This window comes from Trachypithecus francoisi, unplaced genomic scaffold (genome assembly GCF_009764315.1).
Source record: "Trachypithecus francoisi isolate TF-2019V2 unplaced genomic scaffold, Tfra_2.0 Lachesis_group16, whole genome shotgun sequence".
Classification (NCBI taxonomy): Eukaryota; Metazoa; Chordata; class Mammalia; order Primates; family Cercopithecidae; genus Trachypithecus; species Trachypithecus francoisi.
The window spans coordinates 74,482,204-74,499,009 of NW_022681461.1; the positions used below are offsets into that span (position 1 = coordinate 74,482,204).

General features: G+C 46.8%; 1 protein-coding gene across 4 annotated transcripts in view; it reads left to right on the forward strand.

The window, feature by feature from the left end:
- The first annotated feature begins 729 nt into the window (after positions 1–729).
- The window catches only part of ECPAS (Ecm29 proteasome adaptor and scaffold), a 131,019-nt gene continuing 114,942 nt past the window's right edge, over positions 730–16,806 (forward strand). Inside the window, exons 1-2 of one of the 4 annotated variants that reach the window (XM_033237834.1) lie at positions 774–1,041; positions 13,679–13,782. In XM_033237834.1, the coding sequence (XP_033093725.1) occupies positions 13,761–13,782 (22 nt within the window). In that variant the 5' untranslated portion in view covers positions 774–1,041; positions 13,679–13,760. Of the gene's footprint in view, positions 1,042–1,249; positions 1,667–13,678; positions 13,783–16,806 lie in introns of those variants that run through there. The other 3 variants (XM_033237833.1, XM_033237832.1, XM_033237831.1) reach the window with 3 other exon arrangements.

A 16,806-nucleotide genomic window follows, 5' to 3' on the forward strand; every position in this document is an offset into this window, starting at 1 on the left:
ATATAAAAAAGTATCTGCCGGGCGCGGTGGCTCAAGCCTGTAATCCCAGCACTTTGGGAGGCCGAGACGGGCGGATCACGAGGTCAGGAGATCGAGACCATCCTGGCTAACATGGTGAAACCCCGTCTCTACTAAAAACTACAAAAAACTAGCCGGGCGAGGTGGCGGTGCCTGTAGTCCCAGCTACCCGGAAGGCTGAGGCAGGAGAATGGCATGAACCCGGGAAGCGGAGCTTGCAGTGAGCTGAGATCCGGCCACAGCACTCCAGCCTGGGTGACAGAGCGAGACTCCGTCTCAAAAAAAAAAAAAAAAAAAAAATCTGATCTTGTATCTAATTTGTTATGACAGTATCATCACTTAAAGTACAGCAATTATGCAACCCCTGAATTTGAATTTCATTTTGCAAGTGTACATGACCTCACGGACAAAGCGAAGGCAGAAAGTTAAAATGAGCATATCGAAAATAAATCACTCTCGTGACCGAAAAAAAGTAGGGTATCTGAACAAAATCTCAAAGCTCACACAGGCATAGACACTTCCATGTGAACTTTAGGAATCTTGGCTCATCTAACTTTTGCAGGGCTGAGTGGATCCCCTGCTCCCGCTAGCCGTTTTGGGAGCACCAGCAACCTCCACACCAGGACGGGGCTGTCAGGGGCCGCTGCGGCGCAGGGACTCGCCCGGTACTGAGTCAGCGCCGGGGCCGAGAAGTTCGGCGGGAGGCGCAGGGCGGGGCTTCCTCCCGCCGACTCCGAGCCTGGCTCTACTTTTCTGAGTCCACGTCTCTTCCTTTGGACAGGCGTGTTTCCCCAGGTCGGGCCCAGCCAACGTGACAGCCGCAGACCTCGGAAAAGGGCGCTCCGGCCCCGCCTCGAGGATTTCCCCCAGCCGCTAGGGCACCCTGGGTCCGCTCGGCCCAGCCCCTCACGGACTGCGGCGCGCGGCTCCCCGGGTCCCGGCCCGCTGAACGCCTTGCTCCACAGCCCTCACTTCGCCGCGCCGAGTGTAGCGTCCGCGGCATGGAGACCGGCTCCGACTCAGGTCAGAGGCCCGCGCCGGAGCCGCGGTGGGTTGGCTCTGCCCGCGCGCTGGGGCGGTTAGGCCGGGCCGCCCGCACAGGCCGCCGCGTGCCGAGTCCGCGCGGGGAGCGCACGCGGGGCGGGCGGCGACAGGTGGGCAGGACGAGCCGCGAGCGAGCGAGGGCGGGCGGGCGCGCGAGGGGCCCGGCGGGGGGGCCGCTGGGAGGATGGCTCAGCTCTTTCTAAATATAAAACCGGCGTGAGTTGGGCGAGCGCCGCGCGAAGTCGCAGAGCCGCCGCGCGGGCCTGGCGCACGGGAATTCGGCCGCACAGACGACGGCGGCGGCGGCGGCGGCAGCAGCAGCGGCAGCGGCTCCGCAGAGGCGCGAGGCTGCGGGAGCGCCCGAGTCGCAAGCTCGCGGGGGCAGCGAAGAGCGACGCTCGCGACGCGGAGGACGCAGGCGGCGGCGGGCGGGCTTCGAGGCACAGCGCGGTTCGCGCCGAGTGACCGGAGGCGGCTTGCGGCCCCTGCAGCACCGCGAGCCGCGAGCCCCCCGGCCGCGCCCTGCTCCCCCCAGCCCCTCCTTCGTTCCCTCCCCGGCGCAACATGGCTGCGGCCGCCGCCTCCGCCTCCCAGGATGAGCTGAGTAAGTGCCGCGGCCGAACCTGGGGCCGCGAGCCGGAACGGGCGCCGCGCGGTGCCGGGGGGCGGCGGCCGCATCTGGGCTGGAGGACTGGGGCGCCAGGCCCGGTGGGCGGGCGGCGGCCGCGTCGTGCAGGGAGCTGGGGCGCCCGGGCCTGGCGGGCGGGCGGGGCGCGGACCGTCGCCGCTGGCGTTTGTAGGCCTCAGGTTTGCACCGTCACGTTGCGAAATTGAAACTGGAGCCCCAGGCGGAGCCACCTCTGCCCGCGATCCGCCCTGGCCCGGGGTAGGGGGAGCCCGGCCCCCTGCCCACCGAGCCTCGGCTGGCGGGAGGGCCGGAGCCCCGGGGTGACGGGCAGTGTCCGCCCGTCCCGTCTGACCCCGCCTAGCACCCGGTCCCCGACGGTTGGGCGAGTTCTAGAAATGGAGCTTTCGGGAAGGGGGAGAAGGTGCCTTTTTGTGACACTAGAAATCAGCCGAAAGGTCACGAATAGGCGGGGTGACCCTCAGGTGGAGCAGGGAGGGCGGAGAGGGTCGCCGGTCGAACCGCAGGAGAAACCACGGGGTGACAGCGCTTTCAGAAAGGAGAGTTAGTGCCCCCTCGATCGTCCGCGGTGCAGCCTTCCCGGGGACGGCGGTCCCTGTCTGGGGAGAGCAGTGGTCACCCTGAATCCCAGGCCGCCCCGCCCGCCGCCGGGGTTCGCCTCGATGCTTTGTGGGAAGTGTAGTTCCGGGGCGCCGCCGCGGGCCCACGCTGGGATCATAAATACCGAATTTTCATAGGACATAGGACATGTGAGATAATTTCTGATTGCGTTTTGAGTGTGTTTTTTTTTTTTTCTCCACCCAAGGATTTTCTTTCTTTCCTTTTTTTTTTCTCCCTCAATGCTGCCCTTCAGTTTATGGCAAAAACAAGAAAGGTGTTATTTGGAGATGATATGGGTTTTAAATGGAATAAAGGAATAAAGCATGGGTGAGGTGTTGCAAGCTTTTTGAAGCTTATGTTGTTAAAGCCGCTTCTGAATTTCCATATGAAAGTAGTTATACACGTAATGTATGTTTCTCTGGTGGTTGTCAGTTTAAAGCCACTTTTATATACATGATCTCACTTTTGCCCTCATAGCAACCTTGTGAGGCAGATAGGTAGGAATTATCCTTGTTTTAAAGAGGAGGCAGGTTTGGAGAGATTAAGTTCCTTGCTGCTTTGACACAGAACTGGTGGAGCAAGAGTACTGTTTGCTCTTTTTGAAGCGGAAGTAAACACTTGGTGTGATCCTGAGCAGATTGGAGAGTCGGAGGAGACAAGGTCTCATGGTGCGATTAGAGATAGAAGCCGGCTAAATAGATTGCTCTTCTGTCGGTTCCACGTGGAAGCACCACCAGGCCTTCTGAGATCAGTTCCATGTTTTGTTTTAATTGTGATAAAAATACACGTACCATAAAATTTCCCGTCCTAGCCATTTTTAAGTGTGTAGTTCAGTGGGATTGAGTGCATTCACACTGTTGTGCAATCATCACCACCATCCATCTCCAGAACTCTTCATCTTGCAAAACTGAAACTTGATACCCGTTCAACAACAAATCTCCATTCCCTCCTCCCTTCAGCCCCTGGCGACCATCATTGTACTTTCTGTCCCTGTGATTTTGAGTATTCTTCGTACCTCGTGTAAATGGAATCATACAGAATTTGTGACTGGTTTTATTTTCATTTAGCATAATGTCCTCAAGATTCATCCATGTTGTTGCATGTGTCAGAATTCTTCCTTTTAAAGGTTGAATGATATTCCCTTGTATGTATATACCACATTTCCTTGTCCATCTATTTGTCTATGGACACTTGGGTTCCTTCCACGTTTTAGCTATTGGGAATAATGCTGTTGTGAACATGGGTGTACAGATATCTCTTTGAGACCTTGCTTTCAGTTCTTTGGGTACATACCCAGAAATGTTATTGCTGGATCATGTGATAATTCTAGTTTTAAATTTTTAAGGAACCACTGTACTGTTTTCGACAGTGGTTGTTGTACCATTTGACATTCCCACCAACAATACACAGGGTTCTAATTTCTCTACATCCTGGCCAACACTTACCTGTATTGTCAGTAGTAACCATTCTGATAGGTGTGAGGTGGTCTGATTTTTTTTCAATTGCTATGCTGTATGACATCTGAGTTCCTGTTGTAGCACCAAACACATTAAAGTCTGAATTGCTAGCAGGAATGGGGAACAAAACTAGAGGAAGAATTGGATATTCTGAAGTGGCTGAAGTATTTGTGTCTATGCAGTGTGCTTCTGTACATTCAGGTACTGGTTAAGATGCTGTTAGGTAAGGGATTTCCTGGCTCTAGTAGCTAATGGAAAGTTATTTCTTTTTTTTTTTTTTTTTTTTTTTTGAGACAGAGTCTTGCTCTGTCGCCGGGGCTGGAGTGCAGTGGCCGGATCTCAGCTCACTGCAAGCTCCGCCTCCCGGGTTCAGGCCATTCTCCTGCCTCAGCCTCCCGAGTAGCTGGGACTACAGGCGCCCGCCACCTCGCCCGGCTAGTTTTTTGTATTTTTTAGTAGAGACGGGGTTTCACCGTGTTAGCCAGGATGGTCTCGATCTCCTGACCTCGTGATCCGCCCATCTCAGCCTCCCAAAGTGCTGGGATTACAGGCTTGAGCCACCGCGCCCGGCAGGAACAAATAATTTCAATCCTTGCCTTCTCCTTGTTTTGTTCAGTTAAATTGTCAGTCATCAGCCGCAGATATCTGTGGACTTGGTTTCTGTATTTCTTCATGAGAGACTGAATACGTGGCAGTTGATATCTTAGAATAATTTAACTTGAAAGCATATATGTGTACACTGGTTAAGAAGTTTCATATAAACCACTTTTAGTTTTAGAATGGCTATAATAAAATAGGAGATGCTGATAAAATGTGCTTTTGGCCAGGTGTGGTGGCTCACACCTGTAATCCTAGCACTTTGGGAGGCCGAGATGGGTGGATCATCTGAGGTCAGGAGTTCAAGACCAGGCTGGCCAACATAGTGAAACCCTGTCTCTACTAAAAATACAAAATTTAGCCGGGTGTGGTGGCACGTGCCTGAAGTTCCAGCTACTCAGGAGGCTGAAGCAGGAGAATCACTTGAACCTGTGAGGTGGAGGTTCCAGTGAGCCGAGATCGTGCCACTGCACTCCAGCCTGGACAACAGAGCTAGACTGTCTCAGAAAAAAAAAAAAAAGAAGTGCTTTTAAGAATTCTACTAAAAAAGAGAATTATCCAAATATTTTCTATTATTTATGACTAGTAGATCATAGTAAAAGCAAACTACTAGATGCCAGCATTGTTCTCTTCCACTGACATTTTATTGTAAAAAAAATCTTTAGGCCGGGCGCGGTGGCTCAAGCCTGTAATCCCAGCACTTTGGGAGGCCGAGACGGGCGGATCACGAGGTCAGGAGATCGAGACCATCCTGGCTAACATGGTGAAACCCCGTCTCTACTAAAAAATACAAAAAACTAGCCGGGCGAGGTGGCGGGCGCCTGTAGTCCCAGCTACTCGGGAGGCTGAGGCAGGAGAATGGCGTAAACCCGGGAGGCGGAGCTTGCAGTGAGCTGAGATCCGGCCACTGCACTCCAGCCTGGGCCACAGAGCGAAACTCCGTCTCAAAAAAAAAAAAAAAAAAAAAATCTTTAAACTCACAGAAAAGTTGAAAGTGAACATTCATGTACCCACCACCTAGATTCTGCAATTGATAGTCGAATAACTTTATGATATTTACTATTATAGCAAACTTCGTCATTTGTCCATCTCAGTAGATTTTTAAAAATTGTTAAACTTTTTTTTTTTTTTTGAGACGGAGTCTCAGTCTGTCACCCAGGCTAGAGTGCAGTGGCACGCCATCTTGGCTCACTACAACCTCTGCCGCCTGGGTTCAAGCAGCTCTCCTGCCTTAGCCTCCTGAGTAGCTGGGATTACAGGCGCCTGTCACTGCACCCAGCTAATTTTTGCATTTTTAGTAGAGAGGAGGTTTCACCATCTTGGCTAGACTGGTCTTGAACTCCTGACCTCGTGATCCACCCGCCTCGGCCTCCCACAGTGCTGGGATTACAGGCGTGAGCCACCGTACCTGGCCAATTGTTAATTGTTAACTTTTAAAAAAAAATTGTAATAGAATACACATAACATAAAATTTACCACCTTAACAATTTTTCTTTTGTTGTTTTTTTCTGGAGACGGAGTCTTGCTCTGTCGCCCAGGCTGGAGTGGAATGGCGTGATCTTGGCTCACTGCAACCTGCACCTCCTGGGTTCAAGCGATTCTCTTACCTCGATCTCCTGAGTAGCTGGAATTACAGGTGTTCGCTACCACGCCCGGCTAATTTTTTTTTGGTAGAGACAGAGTTTCACCGTGTTGGCCAGGCTAGTCTCGACCTCCTGACCTCATGATCTGCCTGATCATGACCTCCCATGTAATCCCAAAGTGCTGGGATTACAGGTGTGAGCCACTGCGCCCTGCCTCCCTTAACAGTTTTTAAGTGCACAGTGGTATTAAGTACTTACTACTCCATTTTTTTCATGCATTTCAAAGTAAATTGGTGACATCAACACACCTTCCCCCTAAATATTTCAGCACCAGCATTGTTTTAAATGCTTTGCATGTATTTTTCCTCAGAATGACCCTGAAAGGTAGGTAACATTATTATTGCTGCTTTTTGGAGAGAGAAACAGGCTTCTTAGCCTACCCCTGGATCCTGAAGCTGGAAAGTAGTCCCCGTGTCCTCAGCTTCTAGTATGCACTCACAGCCATCCTTGAGGCCATCTTACCTCTTTGCACCATGGTCAGAGTGTGCGTGATGAACAGTTCAAATCAGATGCATTGCCAGATTCTCAGCTAGATGTTACCTTAATCCAACCGTTTGACTGTTGTTTATCGTTGCTGTTGGGTACAAAAGAGACACCAAAGCCCGCCAAAGGAATTACAGTACTATTGAGGAAGAGGAAGAATATGTGTAAACAGATAAGTAAGGACCAAAATATATGACTGTATGATATGGATAATACTAAAGTAATGTCGTCTGTGATTCCCGGGTCTGTTATTTTGAGATGTGTAGCTGGTAAAACTGCATTTCTTTTTTTTTTTTTTTTTTTTTGGAGACGGAGTCTCGCTCTGCCCCCAGGCTGGAGTGCAGTGGCGCGATCTCGGCTCACTGCAAGCTCCTCTTCCCGGGTTCCCGCCATTCTCCTGCCTCAGCCTCCCGAGTAGCTGGGACTACAGGCGCCCGCCGCTACGCCCGGCTAATTTTTTTGTATTTTTAGTAGAGATGGGGTTTCACTGTGTTAGCCAGGATGGTCTCGATCTCCTGACCTCGTGATCCACCCGTCTCGGCCTCCCAAAGTGCTGGGATTACAGGCGTGAGCCACCGCGCCCGGCAAAACTGCATTTCTATAGATTTCAAGTGAACATCTTCCCTCTTGCATTTGAAGTAATTTACGTCACATCAATTTAAATGAAATCTGCAACTTTCAGTTATGTCTGCTACCACACTTTGTAGGAGAAGCAAAATTGACTGTTAGGGTTCTCTTTTATTTTATTTATTTATTTATTTGTTTATTTGTTTTTGAGATGGAGTCTCTCACTGTTGCCCAGGCTGGAGTGCCATGGTGCAATCTCAGCTCACTGCAACCTCTGCCTCCTGGGTTCAAGAGATGCTCCTGCCTCAGCCTCCTGAGTAGCTGGAATTAGAGGCGCGCATCACTGCGCCCGACTTATTTTTGTGTTTTTAGTAGAGATGGGGTTTCACCATGTTGGCCGGGCTGGTCTCACACTGACCCAAAGTGCTGAGATTACAGGCGTGAGCCACTGTGCCCGGCCTATTTATTTGTTTATTTTTTTGAGTAATATCATTGAGCATGAAAGTTTCCAGAAGGCTGGATGTGGTGACTCAAGTTTGTAATCCCAGCACTTTGGGAGGTCGAGGCGGGCAGATCACTTGAGTCCAGGAATTCAAGACCAGCCTGGGCAACATGGTGAAACCCTGTTTCTACAAAAAATACAAAATTTAGCTGTGTGTGGTGGCATGTGCCTGTAGTCCCAGCTACTTGGGAGGCTGAGTGGGGAGGATGGCTTGTATCCAGGAAGTCAAGACTGCAGTGAGCCTAGATCATACCACTGTGCTTAGCCTGGGTGACAAAGCGAGACCTTGTTTCAAAAAAAAAAAAAAAAAAAAAAGGTTGCCAAAAATAGGCGGGTTATTTTTGGGCTGAGACTTGTCAGCATTTGTTATCCTTTCACAAACTTCATGTTTGAGTCAGTGATTATAATAGAATAATGGTAAAGCTGTTTATGTATTGTGTGTTTACTGTGTGTTCTCATTGTTTTGCATGTATCAACTAATTGAATTCTCAAAACAACCCTGTGAGTTTGGTACTGTTACTGTTTCGGGGTAGAGCTACCCTCCTTAGACAGTTAGAACTTGAACTTAGATTCTCTGATTCCAAAATTTGTATTAATTCTGCCCTACTACTACTGTATTATTCCTGCATGGGAGAATATATAGCTCATAACAAGATCAAGATGGCTTTTTTTTTTTTCGTGTCTAACTAGTATCCAGAAAGAACCTTCTGTAGTGTATAAAATGTGGCAGTTGGGGCCAGGCACAGTATCCAGAAAGAACCTTCTTTTTTTTTTTTTTTTTTTTTTGAGACGGAGTCTCGCTCTGTCGCCCAGGCTGGAGTGCAGTGGCCGGATCTCAGCTCACTGCAAGTTCCGCCTCCCGGGTTTACGCCATTCTCTCGCCTCAGCCTCCCGAGTAGCTGGGACTACAGGCGCCCGCCATCTCGCCCGGCTAATTTTTTGTATATTTTAGTAGAGACGGGGTTTCACCGTGTTAGCCAAGATGGTCTCGATCTCCTGACCTCGTGATCCACCCGTCTCGGCCTCCCAAAGTGCTGGGATTACAGGCTTGAGCCACCGCGCCCGGCCAAGAACCTTCTTTAGTGTATAAAATGTGGCAGTCGGGGCTGGGCGGTGCCTCACACCTGTAATCCCAGCAGTTTGGGAGGCCGAGGCTGGTGGATAACTTGAGAGCAGGAGTTCAAGACCAGCCTGGCCAACATGGTGAAACCCCCCATCTCTACTAACAATACAAAAAAATTAGCTGGGTGTTTTGACATGTGCCTGTAGTCCCGGCCTCCTGGGAGGCTGAGGCAGGATAATTGCTTGAACCCGGGAACTGGAGGATGCAATAAGCTGAGAATGCATCACTGCACTCTAGCCTGGGTGACAGAGCAGACTCTGTCTCAAGGAAAAAAAAAAAAAAAAAAAAAGGCCAGGTGCAGTGGCTCACGCTTAATCCCAACACTTTGAGAGGCTGAGGCAGGTGGATCACCTGACGTTGGGAGTTCGAGACCAGCCTGACCAACATGGAGAAATCCCATCTCTACTAAAAATACACAATTAGGCAGACATGGTGGTGCATGCCTGTAATCCCAGTTACTTGGGAGGCTGAGGTTTGGAGTTCCTAAGGTTTGAGGTCGGAAGTTCAAGACTAGCCTGGCCAACATTGTGAAACCCTGTTTCTACTAAAAATACAAAAATTAGCTGGTTGTGGTGGCACATGCCTGTAGTCCCAGCTACTCGGATCATTTGAACCTGGGAGGCAGAGGTTGCAGTGAGCCAAGATTGTGCCACTGCACTCCAGCCTGGGCAACAGAGTAAGACTCCTGCTTGAACCCTGGAGGCAGAAGTTGTGGTGAGCTGAGATCGCATCATTGCACTCCAGCCTGGGAAACGAGTGAAACTCCATCTCAGAAAAAAGAAAAAAATATTCTGATGTTGTTGAACAGAACATAGTAGATTTTTGAGTAAGTTGCCAAAAAAGAAAACTATTAGTTTTGACTGTTAAAGGCAGTTCTGAAATCTAGTTTGTAAATTAGTTAAGGTCAGAGCCTGTAGCTTTCTTTTCTTATGCTTAGAGTGATTATGACTATTGCAAATGAAAAGAAATTCAGTGCAAGACATATGGCTAGTTTTTCTGCTAATATTATCTTCTGCCACTTTATGGAAAAGTTGACATTATAGTTAATATTTCAGCAGTGGTTTGAGAGATTTCTGACAGGGAAGGAAGCATTTGAGACTTTTCACCTGGTCAGCTGTTTAGTGGTTTTGTATTTCTGGTCTTTATAATTATAAGTAAGGCATCCTTAGAATCTGATCTTCGTTGGGATAAAGGCAACTCACGAAGGAGCAACAACGTGTAATCTTAAAGGATGCACTATTCAATTTGACCATTTGACATAGCTATGGGAAACTTCAGCTGCAAAAGTTGGCCAGATAATCAGCATGTCAGGTGTCTTCTGAGAGAGCCTCTGCTAGTGCTGGGACTCCTGGTGACTCTTTTAGAGGATGAGACGTGGGAAGCTGTGTGTTGAACATGATTCTGTGGCCATGGTGAAATAGCCCCTAAGAGCTGATTGCTTAAATGACCAGAATATAGGCTTCTGAGCTGATCTTTGTAGAAAGGCCAAGGCAAGCCTGTGTCATTTACATTTTGGTTACTTAACCAAATCGGAAAGTTAAGATGGAAAATGGCCACGGATATTTGTTTTTTTTTTTTTTTTTTTTTTTTTTGAGACGGGGTCTCGCTCTGTCGCCCAAGCTGGAGTGCAGTGGCCGGATCTCGGCTCACTGCAAGCTCTGCCTCCTGGGTTTACAACATTCTCCTGCCTCAGCCTCCCGAGTAGTTGGTACTACAGGCGCCCGCCACCTCACCCGGCTAGTTTTTTTGTATTTTTTAGTAGAGATGGGGACGGGGTTTCACCGTGTTAGCCAGGATGATCTCGATCTCCTGACCTCATGATCCGCCCGTCTCGGCCTCCCAAAGTTCTATTTTTTAAAAATTAATTTCCGGCCAGGCGCGGTGGCTCAAGCCTGTAATCCCAGCACTTTGGGAGGCCGAGACGGGCGGATCACGAGGTCAGGAGATCGAGACCATCCTGGATAATACGGTGAAACCCTGTCTCTACTTAAAAATACAAAAAACTAGCCGGGCGACGAGGCGGGTGCCTGTAGTCCCAGCTACTCGGGAGGCTGAGGCAGGAGAATGGCGTAAACCCGGGAGGCGGAGCTTGCAGTGAGCTGAGATCCGGCCACTGCACTCCAGCCTGGGTGGCAGAGCGAGACTCCGTCTCAGAAAAAAAAAAAAAAAAAAAAAAAAAAGGCCCTATCATGCTAATCATCTCCATGTAAGCTGTTTATGTCTCCATAAAAAAAAAAAAAATTAATTTCCATTCTGATTTTTTTACTTTCACTGCATTCTGATTTTTTTTTTTTTTTTAAACAAGAGTCTCACTGTCGCCCAGGCTGGAGTACAGTGGCACGATCTTGGCTCATTTGCTTCCCAGGTTCAAGTGATTCTCCTGTCTCGGCCTCCTGAGTAGCTGGGACTACAAGGTGTGTGCCGTCACACCTGGCTACTTTTTGTATTTTTTAGTACAGATGGGGTTTCACAATGTTGGCCAGGCTGGTCTTGAACTCCTGACCTCAAGTGATCCGCCTGCCTCGGCCTCCCATATTGGCTTGAGCCACCACACCCGGCCCACCACATTCTGTTTTGAATTATGCTTTCACTAAACTATAATACGTAATGAAGGCCAGTGTCAGTGAGAATAGTTGGCACAGGAGCATTGACCTTGTTCAGACGATAGATGTTAAAATTGAAGTCAGGTCACTGCCAGTGTTCTCAGATGGTTTGATCCCTGTTGCTGAGATCTCGTTTCAGGCCTGGCCTTGATGCTTCCCATCTTATATGGCTTGTTTTGCCCACATATTTTTTCAATTCAATAAGCAGACTTTTAAAATTGAGTAAATAATGTATGGTGCTGTCCTCAGAGGGCTTATAATTCAGTGCAGAGACAGATTTATATGCAAATATAAATAACTTATACAAAGCATGGTAAGTAAACTGCCTAACACAGTTCTTTGGAAACCTCAAGAAATGAGAATGGTATTTGAGGCTAAAGGAAAAATAGCTTGAGCTGAGACATGGAGATAAGAAAATATGCAAAACAAAAACCGCTGAGTAAGTCTGTTGTGATGGGAATGGGGGTGCTGTGTGAAGTACTGGGAAAGGGGATTAGCTGTGTGGTTTGAGACCTGGCCCATGCTGCCTTTATGATTTGGGATATTGGGCAAATTACCTTACTTTTGCAAGTCTCAGTTTCTTCCTCATAAAATTGGAATGACAAGAATCACTCATAGTATTGTTAGAATTAATGTATGTGAAAATGTACTGTATAAACACTTAAGCTCTTATAAATTATTATTTTTGGTGTGGTACGGTATAATAGCAGATGATGCTGTGGAGATAGGTTGGGACCAATGTGTTGTAGAAATGCCAGCAGAACTAGTTTGGACTTTGTTCTATAGACAGTAGAGAACCATCAAAGCTTTTAAGCAGGAGCGTAACATGAGTAGGTCTGTTTTATAAGGGTAGCAGATGGCAGTGGTGTAACACTGATTGCAAGGATCCTGAGACCAAGAGCCGCAAGACTAATTAGGAGGGTATCACAGTGGCCAAGTAAAAAGAAACTTAGGGTCTGAGTTGGGACAGTGGAAGGGGATTTGGCAAGGAGTTAATATAATCTAAAATCCCTAAAATAGGGAGAAATTGTTGGCTAACGAGATGAGGGTTATTAAAGAAGGAAGGAGTTAGAGATGAATCTAAATCTGACCTGAGACTAGAAGGTGGGAGGAGTAAGGGAGAGTGCAGCCTCTAGACAGATTTAGGAAAGTGAAGAAAAGAGAGAACAGATTCCACAGATACGTAGTCTGTGTTCAGCAGAAAGATTATTTGTTGAATGAATGGGTTGAGTTATTGAGGCCCCATGTTGTTTAGGGAGACTGTTGTGAGTAGTGGCTAAAACCTCTGGAATTGGAATCAGAGACAGTTTTGAATCCTGATTCTGATACTTCTTGTGTTCTTGAACAAGGGACCTAACTTGCGGGCCTTGGTTTTCTCATCTGTAAAATGAGATAATAAAACTTACAAGATTTTTTTTTTTTTCTTTGTTTTTTATTGAGACAGGGTCTCTCTCTGTCACCCAGGCTGAAGTGCAGTGGTATGATTTCGGCTCACTGCAGCCGCAATTTCCTGGTCTCAATCCATCTTCCCACCTCAGCCTCCTGAGTAGCTGGGACTGCAGGTGGGCGCCAGCACCCCTGGCTAATTTTTGTATTTTTTGTAGAGACAGGGTTTGGCCATGTTGCCCAGGCTGGTCTCGAACTCCTGTACCCAAGCAATCTGCCTTCCTTGGCCTCCCAGAGTGCTGGGATTACAGACGTGAGCCACCGTGTCTGGCCAGGATTGTTTTAAGAATGGGAAGAGATAGCACATCTTGGCACATGGATTGCAGGTGTGTGGAAACCTTGGTTCTGAAGCTAGGGAGATAGCGTGGGAATGATTCCCATGGTAGAGTTGTGGGAATGGGCATATTCTTCACAGGCAGCTGACTGGGGGCCATGCATATACATATTTAAGAGTGAGAGGAAGATAATCAGAGAAAGGAGATGAAAAATGCTAAGAGAGGACAGCGGTGGCCAGGGTTATGTCTGTTAGCCATTTACGTTCTCATATGTAATGTGCTAAAAACATGTATACATGTTTAGTAACACTGCTTATAAAACTATTGTATAATTGAAACACGTCTAACTTTAACAGTTTATATATTTATGATATATGTACATATACCTATATGATAAAATATGTTGCATTAGTATTTGAGATTTTAAGTCTTCAGCGAACGATTAGCAGTGTATTTTTTGAAGTATTAGCATGTTCTCAGTAAATTTGGTTTGTGGACATATGCCTTATTCTTTCTCAAATTTGGTAGTCATTACAATTTTTTTTCCTCATACTGAATTTGCAAAGCAGGGCATCAAAGATCTAACAAGAAATGAAAAGTGCTTTACTTTTTTCTTAACATGGTAGCTATGCATATACGTCTGTTAATTGTATTTTTTTGGTTCTAAATAATAGATTCTTTATACAATTGCATTTGTACGAGTGGATGAACATACCATTGGTGATCCCGAGGATTTTTGTCAAGATTGGATAAACCATGTATCACATTGATTGTAGAGGTTAGTAGATTTAGTTCCTTAGGATGTGTGCATTTTTTTTTTTTTTTGTAGCAGCATTTAAAAATGCATAGGTTATCAGGTAGCAGTTTGCCCCCAAGATCATCATGTTTTTGTTTTTGTTTTTTTCCTTTTCTAGCTATCAGGAGATAATTGGTTAAGTTCATGTTAATTTACAAATGCCTGAAGTCTCTATTCTCTGTGATGCTAAACATAAAAAAAAAAAAATTTACAAAAAGAAGAAAAAGATAAAACTTGAAGTCTTTTTTTTTTTGAAACAGTGTCTCACTCTGTTGTCCAGGCAGGAGTGCAGTGGGGCAATCATGGCTCACTGTAGCCTTGATCTCCCAAGGCTCAAGTGATCCTCCTGCCTCAGCCCCACCAAGTAGCTAGGACTACAGGCGCATGCCATCACGCCTGGATAATTTTTATATTTTTAGTAGAGCTGGGGTTTTGCCATGAAGGCTGGTCTCAAACTCCTGGGCTCAAGAGATCCACCTACCTCGACCTCCCTTGGAGATGTTATTTAGCACTGTGCACAAGGAAAAGACGATGGATGATCGTTTACAAATAACTTTGTGTGCCAGAATCACAAAAAATCATTTTACATGCTCCAGGAATGCCATCATGGAGTTTTTTTTTTTTAATTTAAAATTTTTTTTTGAGACAGGGTCTCGCTGTGTCACCCAGGCTAGAGTGCAGTGGCACAATCATGGCTAACTGCCACCTTGATCTCCTGGGCTCAGGCAGTCCTCCTACCTCAGCCTCTCTAATAGCTGGGACTACATTTTGTTTTACTTTTAATTTTTGACACAGGTCTCCCTTTGTTGCCCAGGCTAGAGTGCAGTGGCACAATCATGGCTCACTGCAGCTTGACCTTCTGGGCTCGAGTGGATCCTCCCACCTCAGCCTCCCAAGTAACTGGGATCATAGTTGTGTGCCACCATGACTGGCTCCTTTTTTTTTTTTTTTTTTGTAGAGACAGAGTCTCTGTGTGTTACCTAGGCTGGCCTGGAACTCATGAGGTGTACTCCTACCTGGGCCTCCCAAAATGTTATGATTTTAGGCGTGAGCCACCGTGCCCAGCCAGTTGTTCTGTTTGTGAAAAGAGGTATGAAGGAGGCATCATGGTAATTGGATGTTCCTAATTCTGCCATTTTGTCATGCATTGTGATTTTGAGAAAAGCCATTTAATTCTACTTCATTCTAAGGCAGAATGAGAGTATGGTGTCCTTTTCACTCTTGGATGATATTGGATGGTCTTTTGATTGAAACTCTATAAATTCAGATTGTAATTCTCTGATGATATGGACTCAATATCCAGTGAGTTCCTGGGATTTTGTAGCTTCAATCCAAAAGTGCTTTTTGTTGCTATTCTAATTTAACTGTTGGACCCCTTCTCCCTACCCTCCTATGCATTCTACTGTATTTTGGTATATATATTGCTGCTGCTGATATGAAATGTCTTCTTTAGGTGAATTTGAGGGATGGGATAATGTTGAAACCAGAATTCAACTTTAAAATAAATTTTGGCCTGTTTTTGCTATTTTCACATATCTTTATTTCTTGGGCATTTAGAGAAATGACAAATTGGGAGATTGGAAGAATTGTTTAGAAGAACAGTGAGGACATTGTTTATTCCCTCCTAGATTCTTTAGCTCCTAGAGCTTTTGGGCTTGTGATTGATATATTAATGTCATTATGATATACTGAAAGCAAAAGTGAAACTACAACTACTAGGATTTAAATAGGGATTTAAAAAAAGAACATTCTAGGGTTTACACACCCAGATGAGCATTGTTCTTCTAAGTAGCTGCTTTGGGTGGATCTTAACTATTGTACATTTGACTTTTATGCAGTCTGAACTCTTGCATAGTATGTATTATTTCTTCTAAGCTAGCTTTCACAAGTTGAAGTAATCTTTCCTGCTTGTCACCTCCTAAAACCGATTTCTAACTATCTCTGCCAGCTGCTGTTTCTGGGGGAAAGGGCCTTGGAAGGTAGGAGTGTTTGTGGACCTCAGTGTCAGGAGTCTGGCACTTACTCGTTAAATCTAGGGCTTCTGTCTTGTCACCTGGCCCAATCTTGCCAAGCTGCTCCTATGATTTCCTCCTCTTCCTCTGTGTGTGTGTGTGTGTGGTGGGAGGAGAGGACATGATGTGGTTGTGGGGAAGGGGGTGTGGGGTGGTAAGCAGTATGAACAGGGAGGGATAGCCTTATGGGCTATACTGGATTGGCAGGGAGTTTGAAGTAGCCTGGAGTCATATGCAAAAGGTTGGGCACAGTGGCTCACGCCTGTAATCCCAGCACTTTGGGAGGGCGAGATGGGCAGATCATGAGGTCAGGAGTTTGAGACCATCCTGGGTAACACAGTGAAACCCCATCTCTACTAAAAATACAAAAAATTAGCTGAGTGTGGTGGCACGTGCCTATGGTACTTGGGAGGCTGAGGAAGGAGAATCGCTTGAACCTGGGACGCGGAGGTTGTGGTTTGCAGAGATTGCGCCACTGTACTCCAGCCTGGGTGACAGAGTGAGACTTCATCTCAAAAAAAAAAAAAAAAAAAAAAAAAGGCCAAGGAAAGAAAGAAAGACTCTAGCCTGACCTGTAGTGGATCCAGATGCAGGGGTTTCCAGATTAGGGTATCTGCCTGGGCCCTGTGGGGACAGACTGGTGGACTAGGGAACAGAAAGATAATCTGTCTGATTGCCTTAATTCTGTGGGGCAGGGTTACTAGCAAAGGACTCCATCAGCAGGGACCTCCTGCTCAGGACTTTGTTGCCTGGGAAGGTACTCATTGCCACCCCTTGGGCCTTGGCTAGAGGGAGGCAGCTCCTGCAGGAACCATGATGGATTGTCTCTTTCTGATAAGGGATCTTCTCCCCATTCCCAGCTTATATTTATGTTTACTGTTAGACTGCCTGACATTCTCCTTTTGAGTACATTTGCATCTGTTGAGTTCTGTAAAAAAGGCGGGGTAGGGGTAACTCTTTAAAAACAGGAGTAGAGATCAAATTTCTGGACATT